Raw genomic sequence first — 19,404 nt, 5'->3', positions numbered from 1 at the left:
GGAGCAACAGAACCTGGAAACAACTTCCAATTTGTCCTGTGAAGGACAAGGAGGTGATGGGGAGTAGTCAGCATGGATTTACCATAAAAGGCAATTCTGCCTATTGCATACCACATAGGAGGCAGGAAGGTGAGCTTACTCGTATCGAATGAACCTCCCAGGGGCCAGTGCTCGGAGGGCGTCCCCTCCCGAGTTCCAGCTGGTCACTCATCCTGACAGGGAACTACAGTTCCAGCTTTACTGAGTCCTGAAGTACCATCAATTTTCTTCCGGTTTCCCAGAATTTCCGCCAGCGGCAAACCCCGTTGTACCTTACCTATTGAACCCCCCATGACTGATGCTGCCCCCGGTTTTAGCACCTTCCCAGGGAGCGGGGATCCCGCAAGGACAATCAGGTGAACTCACCCAGTACTGGCTCTGTCATATGCTGTCGCCATGCTCAACAGGTCAGGAACCCGCAGAGTCCCACCTGGGTCGCAAATGACAAAATGGATTTGCTTGCATTTTTCTTTTATTCTAGTTTGTGTGCAGGTACTGGAAAGGCGGCAGGAGAAGTAGGCACTAGCTAAAACCCCTTGGTTATTGCCAGCAGTAAAGGTGGCTCTTGGCTGGGAGCACGAGCAGGACCCCGTCTTATAACTCTTGATTCCTTATAAGCAATTTGAAGATGACTCACATATTCATTTTTACAATGACATTGCCTGCGGATGGGAAGGAGAGAATAAATATTTTGTTGTCCTTTGCTTCCACGCACAGCCTTTGCTTTTTCTTTATTAAACTGCCTTTATCTCGATCCGCAAGTCCTTTTTTTTTTCATCTTACCTTCTCCTTCCCTGTCATGCTGAGGAGGGGGAGTGATAGAACATCTGGGTGGGCACCTGGCAGCCAGCCAAGGTCAACCCACCACACAGTGACAGGAGAAGTGGCAATGGTTTTAAACTGAAAGAGGGTAGATTTAAATTGGACATAAGGAAGAAATTTTTTACGATGAGGGTGGTGAGACAGCGGAACAGGTAGCCCAGAGAGGCTGTGGATGCCCCATCCCTGGCAGCGTTCAAGGTCAGGTTGGACAGGGCTTTGAGCAATCTGATCTAGTGCAAGATGTCCCTGCCCATGGCAGGGGGGTTGGCCTAGATGATCTTTGAAGGTCCCTCCCAACCCAAACCATTCTATGATCGTGATGGAGAAAACTGTGTTAATTTCACTAGTTACAGCGCTAACATGTTCCCTCACCTCAAGCCAATGGTATTCAAACACTCAATAGCAAGACACACAATTAGATTGTGTTTGTACACAGCAATCATTTCACAAGCATCAGAACCAGGGTCAGATGGTCCTTCCCAAAGCGTCTGTAACACAAGCGTTAAAATAACAAAATCAAACCTCAGTAACTGTTAATGGATTCTCACTTGCAGTTTGTAATACTAAAATTTGGTATTTAACTCAGTGTGGAGTACTGGTGCATGTACTAATACCAATAACAATATCATAAAGGCCAAAACATGACGAAATCTATTACAGGCAGACGTAGAATTATGCAGAACATAGAAGCAACGACGAGGCATTCAAATGCAGGATGGAAATGCAAAGCTCCTCGTGAGATATGATCAGAAACAGAAAACTGGAGTTAGAAGTGGCATACCAAAAAAGTGAGCAGGCCAAAAAAGGAGGAATTGAAGTAGCTGAGATGAGAGATAGCCAGGCACAAGTGGGACAAAGGAATATTTCATAGCCCCAGTGCAATAAACACTGGTTATTTGGAACAGTAACTATGCGACATGGTCAGAACAACATTCATGTTGTTTTCTTTGCAGTAAAAACATTTTTGCTTTATTGTTATGTTTGAGAAAATACTGCCTGTTCTTAAGAACTGCCACTTGCCTTCCACTCCCAGAGCCAGGGGGGAGTTAACCGTTGTGTTCCCAGTCTGAGAGACAACCTCAAGTCAAACAATCTGCACGCACACCAAAAAGTTTCCAAATCACCTTGGCTAGCCACTGTGTATTTTGGACATTTCAGTCACAAAATGACATTTGGCAAGTATTTGATTTGTTGCTAAAACAGCTCCAATGCTATTTCCACCTTCTAAACTGTGGAGCCAAATCATTTGGCAAGTTCCCATTAAATATCTGTACAGACCTGGTTCCACAAAAGCTGTGTTCTGGTGTCCTAACTACTGAACCTACTCGAGAGCTGTGGCAAAACAAATTATAGCCTTTTTATGTGGCTACTCATGACCTTAAGTTTAAGAAGAAACCAGAAGAAGTCCCTGTTCCAGTTTTTTGCTGACATATTTGGCATTAAGATTTCCATGTTTCCTATGTCTTTGCTGTAAGACATTCTACTGTTGATGCAAACATCGTAATTAATTTACAGCACGTTATGGACAGTCTGCTGAAAACTTATGACACCAGTTAGTCTTAAAAGCATCCCCAGCCCTTCAGGCTGGCTTCACTGCCATCCAAATACAGTGCTCTACACACGCACACAAAAATTTCCACCTAGCAAAGCGCACGCATGACTAAACCAAATATTCTGCAATACATTATGAGTGCATTACTGCTTACCCAAGTATACTTGCCAAGTCATCATCTTTCGTAACCAGCTGACCAGGATGTGGTTTAATCGCATTAAGTCACCAAACTATCAAAGATAATTTGACATGGCTGAAGGCGATATTCCATTTTTCCGGAGAGGTTTCACAGTCAACTTAGCAGAGGGCTATACCATACCAAGGGTTAGTGACAGGTTCCCTAACCAGTATCTTAAAGCTTTAAAATGCACCTAAAAGTAGCAGATACAAAATGTGTTCATGTATGGTGAATTACCATTCAATTGTGAGTTATTTAAAGTTTCAGCACTCTTTAGTACTTCAGAAAGAAAACACAGGAAAACATGAAGAAAAGTCACAGCAAATTATATCTAAGAGATTCCTGGTTCTAAACTATATCCATTAAAGAACGCTTTTACAAAAAGCTACAAAGAATTTAAATCTCTCAGGTTAAGAGAAGATGGGGGGAGAGCACACCTTGTTTGCCTCAAATGTAAATTATTTCAAGCAAAAGAAACTACAGGATAATATCTGCCTTTTTCTGTAGAAGCCCAAAGCACGTAGCATCGATGCTTCAGAAAGTAAAGCAAAGTGGAGTCATTATCAATTGAAAGCATAACATAAGGAGCTGTATGATGCAGAAACAACACTGCCAGTTTTCACAGCAAAGATCTTCCTCCTTCCAGGGTTTTACAAAGGATATGATCTGACTAAACACTCTTCAGTACATATAAACAACCTTGACAGTTTTTCTCCTCCCTTGTCTAAGCACACTGAAGACAAGACTATAGCTAGTTCTACGCCTGCAAAAACCACTTAGCTTTGAAGAAAGAAAATCTCCTTCTAGTTCTAAGTTAAATATTTACCACTTAGATGTTCTTCCTAAAACATATGGAATTATTCTTATTGACAATTTCTCAGCATAAATATATTTAAGATTTCTAGCTCTCCATCTCTGAACAGGAAATCACTATAATGTCAATTAATCAAGAAATATTAAAAAAATGAATTAAGAAAATGGCTAATTCCATAGCTCTAAATGCAACAACATGGAATTTGATACCAAACTTTCAAACTGGACATCATAAAGGAAGCCTTCCATCCTAGTGGCATTGCAGGCCTCAAAAAATCACAGGTGCTTCAAGCACAACACGGTGAGCTTTATGATGGAAAGCTACTTCTGAAAGCTGAACTGAAAGCTCGATTTTATACTGAATTGCTTATTATTTTAAATACAAACAAATCAGTGAACAAAGAAAATGATGAGATGTTAAGAGTTTAAATGCAGAGATTTATATATATATTCTCAAAAGATACACAATAAGAATTCTTTAAAAATGTAATACGAACTTTATTGTGTATATCATTCCATAATCATTTGGAGACATGAGAATAAATACAACAAAACCTTTAAGTTACCAAAGGTGGGAGATATATATCTGAATAGAATTGTCTGTTAAAGTGACATAAATCATCTTGGAGATTACCGAACCATTTGATTTCAAACTCTGCGGCTGACGCAGTTACCAATGATGATAGTGCTGAAGGGCCTACGCATTTTACCTCACCCTGAAATTCCTCTTTTAGTTTTTCTGGTATAAGATCCTGCCCCATAACCTGCAAACAGAGTAAGAAAGACGATGGGAAACAAGAAAATAACTTGCAGAGAAAACAGCAAATATGACATTAATAACAGATCTTCACAAGAAAAGCCCTTGACACATGAACCACAGGCCATCTAGGAGAAGTTTCCAAGTCACGATCAAGTTGTCTGCCTGTTGCATTCTGCAACAAACACAGAGAACTGCGAGCCCAAGCTTCACAGCTGCACAACCCCGCCCAGCTTCTGGCTACGCTTGTACAGGGGGATTTTCACTCTCTGAGTAGCAGTGGAAATCTCAACGCCAACTCTGCATTCAGTGCTCGCCTTGCAACAGCACCAACACTCTGATCTCCTCCTGGGGGGGTGTGGGATCAAGGGAAGCAAGGAGAGAAGTTTTTTTTCCCCAGCCTTTTCCAAACCTGAGATAGTCTGCATGCTACTGCCCTCTTATGGAGGAAATCCCACAAGACCGCCTGCCAACCCGGCAATGGGTTGGCTTTCACTAACTTCAAGCTGTAATACTGACAGCAAAGTTAGAATCTCGCAGGCTTCCTTTCGTTCCTTAAGATAAAAGTCAGAAACTCTAGAGACAGCACTAAAAATGTTTAATCTCTACGAATAAAATCATGCAATGTTACTCTCCTCCGTTGTATTTCTTTAAAACTAGAACCCAGTACATCAAACAGAATGAAGAAATCATGTAAAAGGGTGACTCTGGCTTTTTCTGAAAACGTTTAATACTTTTTCTGGAACTGTTTAATACTGCTGTGGCCGTCAAAGTAATCTCCACTTCCATTTCATACTTGTGATTCACTTTGTGGTATCTAAAATTCCCGAGATAAAATCTGCATCCCAGGAAATGCACAACAATGATGCATCTGCAAATACAAGTCCAATGAGAAACTTAACAACCCTGAACATTCCTGAAAGGAGAATCTCAGCAGAACAGAGATACACCTGCATGACACAAGCCAGCGCTATATAGGTATCACTGTCAGTTCCAGATAACACACTACTAAGGCAACCCACCCCAGCTAATTTACCTGATTTCCTGAAACAGTTAATTAGCTCAGGGGAGTGCCACGCTTACAGGACTTCGTGCCTGAACCGGCTCAGGTACCTCAACCAGCCTACGTATAGCTGAGAACTTGCACACAGTGAAACATCCCCTTACCTTGGTCATCAACAGCAAGGAGTTTTCACTGAAACCAAGTCGTGCCACTTTGCCATCAATCTCTTTTTGACCTTTTAGGTTATTCTCTAGTGCAAAGGACGACTGTTGCAACTGGGTAAGCTGAAGTAAAAGCCTGAAATGAAAAAGGCAGTTAAAAAAAGGCACAGCTGGCAAAAGAGTAAGTCAGTAAACCTAAAACCAACCAAAATATAATACTTTAAAACAGCTCCTCTTCCTGACTTTTGCCGACTGCAAAAACTGCAAAGAAATGAATACATCCGTATCAATCTACTATGAGCATGGTATATCCGTGCTATGACAGAAGTACTGAGAAGGACTTTTGAAAAACAACATGCCAAGTATCGCTGGTTGCTCTGCACAAACATTTTTCTCCCCATGTATTTGTCACACGGTTCAAAAGCGAAGCTCGGATCTGCTAGCATTAACTGCAGTACATCAGGCGTCCCACAGCCTTATTAAGGCCTAGCAAGACAGCAGCGCATTTTTGCCTATGGCAGTGATTATCTTTGTCACCTGAAAAGCTAGAAATTTGGGGGTTTTAAACAAATATCAAACATCCTCCCCACGCAGGCCAACCCCAGAATATTTTCTAAAATCTTTCACCACAGTTTTATGTTCAAGGCAGTGTCCCAGAAGTCACCACCATGATTCGGTGAAGGTTAGACGTTGTGCTCACAACATTGCTTCATGTCACGGAGGGACCCCATCATCAACTGCTCGACCAGAGAAAGCAGTGGCAGTTTCCAGAGTCCTCCTCACACAAGGACTGTAAAACATGTCAGCAAAGGAAATATTTAAGTATATTCAACCAAGGGACCATTGGGACTTAGCAGTATCATTACTGAAACCATGTTTAACTCAAGCTTTATGCATAAAGAACAACAACAAATTTTTTTATCACATTTACCGAAGTTAAATGAAGCACATGTTATAACAAAGGTATGTATTTTTATGAAGAGAAGACTTAAGATCTTAGATGAAAGTTTTCATTTGAGCATTATAAAAATCAAAATTTACAAGTCTGAGCCAACAAACCATTTGTAAATTCAGTAAAGTTTTGACTGGGAAATTCAAAGTAAAAATGGAAAGTATTTTTAATTTGTAAAACATTTTTGCTTCAAAATTTGCAACAACATAATGTAAGAAAGAATGAAATCTCAATGAAAACTAAACAAAACCATTTCTCCAATTTTTTTTTGTTGGCAAAACTAGAGGAGTCGATTATTCATGATGCTTTAACACAGAACCTTATTTCCTACAAAAAGCAATACTAACATCCCTTTTCCAGGTGCAATTTACCCTGCACATATGTTTATGCAACATCCACATCTCACTTAAAATCCAACAGACTTGAAAATATTAGACAACCTATTTAATGCATAAGCCCTGGGCAGGGGAGAAGCTTACCCTGGACAAGTGTATCTGCAAATATAAACCACAATAACACTTTGTGAAACTGTGCAGCCAAGCAAGGAAATCCCACAATTTATAATTGTCTCAATGCTGAACCATACACACCGAAACAAGCAACACAAATTATTTTAGTATGAATGTGGCTTTAACATTCAATATCAGTACTAAATCTATTAACTTCTCCCAAGTAGCAATTAAAGTCACCGTCTTTTAGCCTGAGTACAGTTAAAAGCTACTATATCTTTTTTTACATTTCTTAAATCTTGCCCTAACAGGACAGTCATAAAGTGTTCTCTGTAAACATTTGTGGAAGTTCATAAAATGGCTTTAAATACGTTCAGTGACTAACACATTAATGAGAGACAAGAGGGGAGAAAAAAAAATCCAAGACTATTTTAACAAAACCAGTTCCTAATTATCTCTTTGAAAGATTATGTTTTGGGAATTTTTGTTGTGTGCAAGAGTTTTAGGAAGAGAGGAAGAAAAGGAAAGAGCATTTTAATGCAGCCCTGTCAATCAGCTGTCACAGAGTTCATTTTTCAAGCTCATCCATTATGCAGATTGGGGTATTATTATAAAATACATTTTTGCTCAAGCATAAGACTTCAAGCAAATAAGACAGGTGGCACTCGCAGAAGGAAGACGGGCTAGCCTTCCCTTTGGGGCACTTCTGCTGCTGCATCTTTAATACCAAACCAGGAAACAGCCATGCTCTAACAGGAGCATTTGTTGAAGAACAAGCCCTTTTGTATGTAATTACTTGAAAAGATTCATATAATAAGGTCATTAAAAAACGCTTTACTTCTCAACAGTGCCTGACACGGGTTTACTCTTTCCACTCAGATTTAGGTTTTTCACAGCTACCATGCTAGTGGATTTTGCTTTTTTGATCTGTAGCAATAGCAGGGTGCTTCTAAGTTAGCATTGCCAATGCTGAAACAAACATTTGAATTGAAAATGTAAACTGAAAATATTAAGGCTGGGAAAAATATGCTTTAAATTGTTCTCAACTGGGAGAAGTTAACATTATTCTAAGAATATATTTAGTTACCTTGCTCTAATAAATGAGGCACATGCCTTTATCCCAACTTTCTTCGGTATGTTCTGCTCCCAGGACTCAGAGGCTGCGCATTTCCCTTTGTCTGTCCTTTCCGGTTCTTCTGAAGCGCAGAGGAATTCTTCTACAGCTTGGCTGCTGCTACAAGTCACTGCATTCTCCCTCTTTGTTTCTGTAGCAAGGCTGGACCAAGGGCCTTCTTTCTGGCCATCTGATCTGTGAGGCTGCATATTAATCTCTCTTCCAGTTGATGTTTTGAAACTACTATCACTGACACTAACCTCTTCAGACTGATTTAGATTTGTTTCTGGAATGACTAAGGGAGACAAACTCTGTAAAAGGCTCATATAAGCTTCAGCAAGTAACTTCCAGTACCAAGGGTTGAAAGGATGTAAGCAGATCAGTTGCTGCAGACACGTGATCTTTTTTTCTACATTTTCCAGACCCTGGTAAATGGCAAACTGCAGGTTGAGAACTGTCATTAAATGATCTGTGTTAGTAGCACCGTTTCTCTAGAAACAAAAGATAATAGATTAAAAACAGGAGTAGAACAGAATCATCCTTCAGAGCCTAAGACAATGTCTCCCTGAATAATGACACACAAATATCACTAAAGGTAATTTTAAAATTGTACAAAACTGTGCTCTTAATTTTAAATGATACAACGTGATACAGATCATGCACGATCAAGCTGACAGCATTCCCTCTAGCTGGCTTGTCGCAGTCTGAAAGGCAAGAAGGCCCCGAATGCTGTCATTTGTTTATTTGCCTTCAGAGTTTTATACAGCCGCCCTTCTTTTTAGTATAAACACCTTTTATATAAAATAAACAGCAACAGTAAAATTCTAGCAGACTTCAGAGCCTCTGGACTTTTTCCTTTATGGGAAAAACTCGATTTGTGGTTAGATACTCTTCTTGGTGGCAGTTTGGCAGCGAGTATATGGAAATAAAAGGGAGTTCTGAACCATCACTTTTATAGTGGAAAGATTTAAGCACTCATTTATCCCCTTTCTTATAATTCCTATTACATTACATTAATTCTGCCTGGCAGAGCATGATATTTAGTCCCTTCCAGGACTACCAGCCTCCCTGCACAGGGAGCTTATTGTGGTACAGGGTGTTCTGATTTCTAAAGAGTGATTATATCTGCAGTGACAGTTACCCTCTGTTTACCAAATACTCTGAGCACCGAACATCCTGAAGGATTATACACATGAAGATTATTTTTCCAGAAAATGGTCCATATAAAAGAACTACTGGCCATATTCTCATGTTCAAAGCCTAAAAGAAAGATCGCATTATTTACCATTTTTTCTGCAATATCCAGAGCCTCCTTGTGCCTTCCCAGGCGAGATAAACACCGAGCCTGGCCCTCTTGGACATCTCGTCTCATTGCAATGTTACTGGGAGGTAAGAGTAGTAAGCAGTTTGAGTATTCACATAGGGCTTTCTGGTAGTGTCGACAAAAAAAAAAAAAAAGCCAAACAAAACAGTGAGAGATGTTCATTTAAAAGCAAGCCTGACAGTATGTTTTGTTTATGAGTACAGTCACAAAGGGAATTCAGGAGCTGAAGTCCACATTTTCATTTCTCCAGACTCAGCTACCATCAATGCCAGCAACAGATGACGGCCTGGTATTACACAGCCAAGTCTAGACAGTGATGAGCAACCTCAATCCTAACTTGTGTTTAAGCCCTGACAGGACTCACCACACTTCTGTCCACCTCTCCCACACCAGGCCTGATCCAGAAGGGATCATCTACCAACCTGGGCAATACGTGACACAACGCATCTTTCCCCCAGCTACCAACTCAACGATCAGAGCACTCATCCTAAATTTGGGGGACCTCATTTTAAATCCATTACATTCTCCACAGGAAGGTTTGAACCTGCAAGTACCTCACCTCACATAAATAATCAGCACGTCAGAGAATACTGCAAGAAAGGTGAATCTCCATCGTTCCTGTAGGGTGGTTCTAATTCGCATGAAATAATTAAATATTAATTGGGCTAAGGAAAAAGACAAGAATGAGCAATACTTCTGTAGTTTAATGCTCAGGGCACTCACCAGGACTCCAATTAACATTTAAATACATTAAATTAAGTATTCAGTGAAGCTAAGACTGGAATCTTGGTTCCTCCCCCGTTGTGTGAATGCTCAGACCAGAAGACTAAAGAGCAGTGCTCATTCACCCATCTCTCAAAATGAATATTTAATTATTCCTTGCAAACTTGAATGGTTCTAACAGAAAGAGCTTCCAGGCGACATACCCTAAATACTTCACAGCAAAATGGCAGAAACACTTTGCTTCCCTGGTGTTAAGCTTGCGTTCCTTCTTAAGCAAAAGAGGGAGCTCCCCTCTGCCCACTGAGTACAGCAGCCACTGGTGAAAATGGATTAGAGGAGGGCTGCAGGACACCCCTGTTCGCCTTGTTATGCGACAAAGGGATATAACCTGGCAAGGATCAGGCATTATGAATCCCAAGCAGATTCTACAGTCATCTATATCCTAAAAATGGGCACAGCTTAGATCACTGCTGTCCTTGGCATTTCCTATCAAGTGGCCTAGGCTGACGTAAAAAAGTATTCACGAGTGAAAAGATTACTACCTCCATTTACTTATTTCCAGCCCCGCTTCTAAGGTCGGTGCTCTCAAATCTGTAATTTTATGTGCAGTCTAGTTCTGGTTCTTTCACAGTGATCCAGGTTAGCAATAAGACTGAAGACTAGACATTTTTAACATGGATCACTGCGACAGAAAAGGGTTAGAAAGCAACGTTCTGTTCCACTAGCAGATCTGAGGGGGTGTCATTCTCTCCTGAGAGGGCACCACAGCACACAGCAAGGAGCAATCTGCTCTTCCTGGGGGTCAGCAGCCACGTCTGACCGCAGCCTGAGGCATCTAGGAATCCCTTCAGGGCATCTCAGCTGAGACTGGAAAGCATCTGTCGGGTATAGACAAGGCAGCAATAGCGCTGGAATAACATTAAAAAGCAGAAGTCAGTGCCAACTGAGGTACAAAAAGATCCACAAATTCAATGGGCAAGGTGAAAGGAGCAGAGCCAAAGTCAGCCTGAGGGCTTTGAAATCAGGAAGCCTGTAATGCAAACCATAGCCTGCAACAAGAAGCTATTACAGCTGAAACAAGGGCAGAAGTGGCTGATTTCAACCAGGAAACAAGGTAACAAAAGACTGGATCCTGCAACTAGGACTACAGAGGCAGGAGAGCATTGATGATCAGGAGTGTGGCTCAGGAAGTAGGCAGTGAGGACAGGGTCTAGGACTATAGCAGGCAGCAACAGAAAAGGGGAACATAAATGCACCCCAAAGGCACAACCAGCCACCCAGAGCAAGGGGAAGCAGCAGAGAGGTGGAACAATTAATGATGAGGCTCATAAGCCAACTGTCAGGAGCCCAACAACTACAGTCAGCTTTCACCTGACAGCGGGGGGAGCTCTGATAAAGGTAAGCGGCAGCCAGGTGGTTGCCAGCGATGTGACAGCCTTTGTGGGACATGGTATTACCCCCAGGAGCAGAGAAATCCACATACTTAACTCTGGCTGACCATGACTTCCACGGCCACAAACACCAGCTCTGCTCACTACTGAAGCGCTCAGATGTGCAAGCCTGATCTGGATCAGCTCCAGGTGCAGAGCAGCATTTCTGGCCAGTTTACATTGACTTCACGCTGACTCCTGGAAAGATGACATCTGGCTGGGGGAGCTTGCCAGAACACAGTTACTCATCGTGGCCTGACCGCGGCTCAGCCAGCAGGACAGCTCTTCACCAGGTCACCGCGACTGCCCACGGGGCTGTCATGCTTTCAGCACAAACGAGGAGCCATCGAGCTAGACATGACCGCGCCACAGACTCTAGCACCTCCCGGCCGCGGCTCAGCCAGGAGTCTTTTAAATAAATATACATACACGTTCACTCAGCACACCGGGGACTATAGGATCACCCCAGTTTACATCCCCACAACTTCCACCAACCGGGGCCCAGGCTCGGCCCAGGCTCCAGGCCGTGCGAGAGCCCTGGAAATACCTCAAACTCCCGCTGCCGGTAGGCCCAGTCCGCCCGGAACTTGCTGGCCGTTAGCCCGCCGGCGCCTTCCCCGCCGTCCGCCTCGCTGCGAAACCACTGCGGGCACAGCACAAACCCGTCAGGGGGGCCGAGGCCGCCCCCGCCGTACCCAGGCCGCCCCTTCGGCCGCTCCCGCTGGGCCCGCCCGCCGCCCCCCGGCTCCTCACGCGGGGCTCGCAGTGCTTCGCGCCGCAGGGCGGCCCGGCCCGCCGCCCGGGCCCCGCTCCCGGCTCGGGGCGAAGAGGGAGTCCTCGAACTGCCAGCCCAGCAGCGGCTCCATCCCGCCGCTGCGCCCGGACCGGCCCCCGCCGCGCGGCGGCAGCGCGCCCCCTGCCGGGCCGCCGCTCTGGGAGGTCCACCGAGGGCGGCGGCGCGGCAGAGGCGACCCGCCGGGGGGCACCGAGCTAGGGGCGCCGTGGGCTAGAGGGGACGCGGCGGGCAGCGGCCATCTTAGGCAGGGCGGTGTGAGGGGGGGGCTGCGGCGCGCGGCCCGCCGGGAGCTGTAGTCCCGACCGCCGCACCCCGGGCCCGGCTCCCTCCGGCCCTGCCCGCTGGGTGCCTGAGGCGGACGCCCCCAGAAGGCATCGTGTCCTGCCCCGCTACTCGGGCTGGGGGGTGAGAGCCGGCTGCGGTAGGACAGTCCTTCCGCCAAACCGCCCCCCGCCAGGCGGGGAGCGCCGCTAGGCCGGGGCACTGACTGGAAACGGGGGCGGTGGCAGTCCGGGTGCCGCCGACCTTGCCAGGGGCGAGCCCGGCGACCGAAGCGAGAGCAGAGGAGGGCCCTGCCTCCGGGCAGCTTGTGACTCCTCGTTTCTGGCGTTTGCCCGTTGGTTTTAGGAGGTGGGCGGTAAACGGGTGCGGCTTGTGCTCCCCGACCGGCAGCAGAACCGTCACACGTCCCCGGCGCTGGCGAGGAGTTTGGTCACAAGTCACTGTAATGGGAATGTTGTAAGATCTTGTAATGAATAGCTGAACCAAAGTGTCCCGTGCTTTGATAAATTAATTGCATAATTGTAGAGTTGTTCTGTTAGTATCTTGGCCCGGTGCCTGTGCAGGGGTGGGTGGGAGTGTATTTTGGTAACTTTTCCATTTGGTTTCAGTTCTGCCCCAAAGCAGAAGGGGAAACTTGTGAAATCTCAGGCTTTCTGAGACAGTATTTCCCAAAGCCCCCTACACAGCTATGAGAAAAGGGGACATGACGAAGTGAAGACTGATCCTAGAGCTTCTTCAAGACGTAAAGATTCTCAGGTACACCATTGCTCCTTAACAGCACCTAGGTGAAGTTGTAGCTACCCTAGCTGTCTGCCTTGCCTCATGATACTACCGTGCACAGAGTGTGCTGTGTTTTAAGTGTACTGTAATGCTGTTTCCTCTCTCCACCTTGCCAGTCCGTCCATCCAGGAAGGTCCATTTTGTCCCATCTAATCACCATGCAGGTTCGGAGAAGGTGAGCTGAAAAGTCATCCTTGTACTTGCTTAACCTGTAAAATGGACTGATGAACCTGTCTGTACCAGAACAGCTTTTGAAGCCAAAGCACTGCTCGTATGGATAATTTTAAAGGTTTCCTTCTAGTAGACCTGTCAAATATCAGTTCTGGGTTTGGGGTTTTTTTGTTCTTTCTAAGTGGACGCATGCTCAAAATATCCTTCCATACCAGCATAGCTATGACTGGATGTAGCATCAGCTGGCATAAATCCCTGGATAGAAACTCAACTTTGGCAGGTAGATTTGATCAGAAAAATAAAAGAGGATTGAGGTTTCTTTTGCTTTTTAAACTTGCTGTTTGGCAAACAAGCCCTCCTGAACGTAGGAAACCGCTTAGCAAGTAAGTCTGGAGAGAATGAGGAGTTTGCTCAACATGCTTCAGTCTTTTTGTTACAAGTGTCAAGGTAGGTGAGCACAGCTTGTATGTGCACACCAAAACCATCTGGCTTCCTCCTGCCCGCAGACCAGTGAGTGTGATGAGCTGCTGCAGGACAGGCAGAGCGCACAGGAGTCAGCCTGAGGAGGTTAGCATCAGTGTGTAAACAGTTACAGCGTCTGCACTTCTCACATAGGCTGGACACACGTGTTCCTTTCCCACTCCTCCAGGACTGCCGGTCATGCTGCAACACACCACTCTCATGAGCAAAGCACGAAAATCCAGCAAGACGATTAAGAACAAATCAAAAAGAAGAAAAACCAAAAAAGAAACATGAGTAATCAAAGTGAAATGCAGCCCCAGCTCAAAGTAAAACACAAAGAGCAAGGCACTCCCAGGGGCAAATCCCAGAGCAGCCATTTGGCTGCCAGCTTGGATTGTGGAGCCCTCCAGGCCTGGGGGTTTCAGCCATCATTGCCTCTGAGGATACCAACATGGTCTGCAAAGGCTCTGTGTTGCAATGCAGAGAATGCCTTTGTCTGGTAAATCAGTGATAGGAGAGCAGCAATTCCTGAGCGCCACACAGGGGGCCTAGCAGCTGACTGCGTGGTTTCAGTTGTAAGTCATGGACATAATGTTGCCTCTCTTCTTCCTTCCTCCCTTGCCTGGCTCTCCCCTTCCTCCGCCTCCCCTCAGACATTTGAAAGGCTCCTCGTGTATTAGTTACAGAAATAAAAAAATGCAACTTTAGGAAATTCCTGTGCCTTGTCAGCACCGGAGCTTTGCTCAATTTCTCCCCTAAGACCCGAGTCATCAGTGTAGCTGCCAGAATACAAATTCCCACTGTACTTAAGTAAAGCTGTTTGCCTGAGTTTGCATGGCATGATTTGCCGTGGTGCTGTTAGCTTTGGCTTCATGCAGGAGAAAGCGTCTCTGGAAGAGGCAGCTTTGAGGGGGCTTCAGAGATACACAAGCCCTACAAGAGCGTGCGCTGTTGCAGCTGCTCTGTGTAGGCAGCTTCAGGGATAAAAAGCTGTAGATGAATCTCTTCCTAAAGGCAGCCAAGGTCTTACTCCACCACCAGCCTAAACCACCGGCTCGGCACATGAACATCGGACCAATAAAACAAATGGACTCCAGTAAGTTGTGGTCACTGAGCAAGTTCCTGTGCATCAGCAAAGCTATTGTAGCTGTTCACATGAGCATGCCTCGTTATGCTGGCGGTGAGGTGCTGCGACCCAGCTTCAACCTCGGTGAACGGGAGGCAGGCTAGCATGCTTCATCTTCCAGTCAGGGTGAGCCCAGAGAAAGCCTGGGCGGTGAAGACAATTTAACTGATAGGCAGGAATTTGTCACACTGCCCTATTGCCTGAGCCTTTTGGCCAGGAAAAGAAAATACAGCGTGGCAGTCAGAGCTCGTCTAGATCCCAACAGCCCTTCTTCTCCCTGCTTCCCAGTCTACTCTGAGGCAAAAATAATTCAGAAGAATTCTCCCCCAGTGCTGCTTTAATTACTGATGTTATTATTTGTATTGTGATAGCCTCCATGGGTCCTTGCCACCGCCCGGCCACTCTTACGCCAGGAGAATGCACACCACAAAGGTTTCAGAGACCATCAAGCACACACAGTAAAAACAAGAAACCTTGGTCGGCAACTAGGGCCACATCTTGGTAGGCACTACCCACACACATCAGCTAAGGAGTAATGCAGCTCTCACATGGTTTATGGCTTTATTAAAATATGCTGGAAAGGAGCTGCCCTTGGAAGAAAGCAAAAGAGAGACTAGTTCCCTCCTCAAAGCAAAAGAGCTGCCTGCAGTGAAGAGGGCAGTAAGGCCCACAGGCAGCATTCCTCAAAGGATGGGTGGCTCTGAATCGTTAAGTGAATTCTTCCAGACATTGTGAAATATTCATACCTTGAGGGAAGGTAAGTTTTCTTTTTTGACAGTCATAACATAGGCTCTTCCCTAAACATGTTCATGAAAAGAGAACAGGAGCAGCTCTTTATTTGCTGACATTCTCTGGCTGTGTCCTTGTCTCTTGCCTTTTATTTAGATTGCAAGTTCTTTACAGCAGAGACCATCTTTCATCCTCTTTGCATGGTGTCACACATAAGGGGATATTGTCCATGACTAACACGGGAGGGTAATACAAATAACATTTCATGGCTACGGCATACAGAGGTTATCACTACTACAAACTGCAAACAAAACTGCAGTTAAAGCTCTGATGAGCTCAGATGAGCTCTAGCATATCTTAGTACGATGGTCTGAGATGCAACTGCAGAGCTCAAGAGCAATCCTCCTTGAACAGTAAGTGGTCACACTGGGGGCGGCAAAAGACTGACCCCCGAGCCAAAGCTCCCGGAGGCTACTGACCCAAATTTCAGAAAAAGAATACTTGTCTCAAACTCAGTACATCTTTAAAGAAGTGCTGGTAGAATCGGGATGAACCTCCATCCATCTCAAGCTAGCTGAGAAACCAATTCAGCCGAACGTGACCAACAGGAAGCTACATTTGCTAAATCCAGATCTGTCCCTGAGGAAGGTAAAACCAGGACTGAGCAAAGGCAAATGTGGGAACTAAAATGACTCCTTACTCCTAAAGAGGAAAAGTGCTCCAGCACCCTCACGCACTGCGGAGGGAGGAGAGTACACTGAAACCAGGGCAGTATTAACATGAGAGCACAGAGACCAGCGGCTGAGCAGAAGGGCGGCATCGGGCAAGAAACCAGGCAGGAAGAGGTGACTGGGGAGGTGGAGGCAGCCAGAGCAGCACCACTGGTCCAGCCAGCCACTGAGTCCAGCGGGCAGGGAATCTCCTTTTGCTTTCTCATCTCTCCAGAAGAGTAAAACCATGGAATCTGGTTTCTTTGTAAATTATCAAGCAACCCCACAGTTCTAGTAAGACACAACAAAAATGAGTGGGGAGGTGAGGGGTTGTGCATCATGGAAATCAAAGAGTAAGAATTGTTTGTTGTTAACAGAAGCCAAAAGCTTTTTAGGGGTCCTTAGGACAGACAGGAGAGGACACATCCCCCAAAAGATGGTTCATTTGCCTGCTCTACCTTAAAACGGCGCAACCTTTCAAACCCCTGGCAAGCCATATTAACTAGGCCATAATCCTTCCCCCTCAGGCCTCACAAAACCCAATAAAGTCGTTATTGCCAAAAGGGTGCACTATGCACAGATGTGTTCAGCTATTAATGGGTTTTGCAACTATTTTCTGTCTAGTAAGATAAATGATGAACAGAATGAGCATGCCCTTGGGTTTGACCAGAATGCTGTTGAAAAGAGAAGAGGAAAAAAGCTTTCTGGAAAGACAGAAAGTGATCAGGTGCCAGGGGGAATCCTAAAGCAGTGATCTTCCTGTGCAAGCCTGCACATTTCCAGTATCGATGCAAATCACGTGTCTGAACTGCTTCACTCAGCCGTGTAGTACAAGCACCGAGGCTGTACCTTGATGGTCTGTGGATACAAGCTGGATGCAGAAGTCATGGCAAAGGGTGGTATCTCCAATCTACGGCTCTACCTGGAAAAAAACCCAACGGATTCTCTGTTGGGCGTGGTGAAGCTTGTATGCCTCCTTCTATGCCCTTTTTTCAGTTTTATCAGTTTTTCTGAAAACTCATTAACTTCCCCTGGCCACAGTTACGCTTGTTGCTTCATTGCTACTCATGATGAAACCAGGCTGTGGAGACCACAGTGGATTCGTTACCTCTCTAGGTTAAAACTTTACTACTGCGGTTTTCCGGACTGGGCAGGACAAAGTAACACTGGTAGCAACTCCTCTAGGACACCATTTAAGCAGCCTTGGCTGCTATAGACCTCTATTGTAATAACATCCATTAAACTGAGCTGACTTCCTACAATATTGCTGTCTTGCAGGAACAAAGAGAAACAAATCTAAAGAATTAGAAAAAAATACGCTACGTTGATGAAATATACCCAGGACTTTGGGACTGCCCTTGAGTGACCCTCACAACTCGTGGCCTTTTCCAGTCCCACTCTCCTTTTCCATACGGAGGCTGGCAGGGGAGGCTGCCTCCACAAGGGAAACAGCCAAACTGTTGATTCTCCAGGGCCTCGTTTCCCATGCAGCTTTTGCACTGCTGGAAAGGACCAGTGGAAACTGCTATTAAATTTAGCTTCTATGGCTTCCTATTTGCCTTGTACAAGTATCAGTGCCCGCAGAAAGCGTGAGGTGAAGCAGAGGGAAAGCACTGCTCAATGAACAAATGCAAACAAAATGCAGAAATCAAGAATGGACTTTGCCCACAATTGCTCCCTTCCCAAATCATTGCAAGTGAAATGAATTTAGAGCAAAGACCACCATAAAACATACATCAGCGATGCAGTTTTTAACTTTGTGGTGTCACTAAGAAAAATGATGAGCCACTTCCATCACAGGGCTTCCGTGGGCCTCTGTTTCTGCACTTTGTGGGTGCTGGGTGCAATGCTCGCACAGAAATCCTTGCAGCTGGACTGCACGTGGAGGCTCTGGCCAGCTGCTGGAAAGAAACTGCAGGATTGAGAACAGTTACAATTGCAATATTATTTGTACCATCTCCTTCGGTTCAGAACACGTCATTATTAGAGGCTATTTTGTGGGCCCTCTTCCATGTTAGTCCCTTAAGACAGGCTTCGCTGCAATTACGTTTTTTCCTATTTGGCTTTCATTTAGGAAAACTGAAAATCACTAAGAGGAGAATTACTGCCAACACTGACCTTTATTTTCACCCAAAGACACAAATCAACTAGGTGCGACACACACTTTCATTCCCTTTTCCGTCTTTTCTTTCTTCTACCAAATAAATATTTTAAGGTAATGAACATCAGCTCAGCACTGAGCCTGTAAAGAAACACACATGGGAGAGGAATTAGTCACAACGCTAATAGTTCAACATTATAGCAGTAGAAACATATAAATATATTCAAAGGTTTCATTTTACAGTATTTGAAGTGCAACAAGTCATTTAACAACAAAAAATGTTAGAAACCACCATCCGACAGACTGAAGACCACCACCAGCAGTGTTTCAAAGCAACACCAAGCCCACAGGGAGCAATTTAACATCATTCTACTGGGCACTTTCTGGCACAAAAAGAAAAATAAGACAGTGTACAAAGTGGCTTGGTATTTTAAATTCTTAAAAATAGTAGTTGACAGTCTTGTTGTGAAAACAAATGGAAGATGGAAGGGGCTGGGAAGAGGAGGCTGGGAGAGGGGAAACAACCCACAAGGCCAGCTGGTCTCTTGTGAAAATACCAACTGAATTGCAGCATTTTGGAATCACTGTTAACACTGTAAACAAAAAAGGTAACTGTTTAAAAAAAGGTGACTGCAAGCATAATCCAGGGCTTTTCATAACTCCCTCATTAGCTGACTGATTCTTGAATAAGCATTCTTTCTTTTTTTTTTTTTCCCCCTTTTTTTCACTGAACCGAGTAAAACTATTTGGCCAAACACCAAGCTGTACTGACTACTAGCGCTCATCTCCAGGCCTGTGCATAGGTCAGTACTTCAGCTAGGGATGTAATTTTTCAGGACTGACATAAGCTACAGCACAGGAATGATTCTATCACCTTAAACATCTTTTTCTCTGGTGGGGATAGGTCTGTAGGCATGATGCCGGGTCCTG

General features: G+C 44.8%; 1 protein-coding gene across 1 annotated transcript; it reads right to left on the bottom strand.

The window, feature by feature from the left end:
• Window positions 1–3,878: 3,878 nt before the first annotated feature.
• Window positions 3,879–12,183, bottom strand: C2H8orf76 (chromosome 2 C8orf76 homolog). Its single transcript, XM_050891458.1, is given in 7 exon segments — window positions 3,879–4,168; window positions 5,329–5,461; window positions 7,814–8,331; window positions 9,126–9,269; window positions 11,865–11,960; window positions 12,071–12,102; window positions 12,105–12,183. Coding segments are annotated over 7 exon segments (1,209 nt in total). The 3' UTR covers window positions 3,879–3,961.
• Window positions 12,184–19,404: the final 7,221 nt, after the last annotated feature.

The sequence above is a fragment of the Gymnogyps californianus genome, chromosome 2 (genome assembly GCF_018139145.2).
Source record: "Gymnogyps californianus isolate 813 chromosome 2, ASM1813914v2, whole genome shotgun sequence".
NCBI classification, from domain to species: domain Eukaryota; kingdom Metazoa; phylum Chordata; class Aves; order Accipitriformes; family Cathartidae; genus Gymnogyps; species Gymnogyps californianus.
The sequence above is the reverse complement of the archived record's forward strand: the minus strand, read 5'-3'. Positions and strand labels throughout refer to the sequence as shown.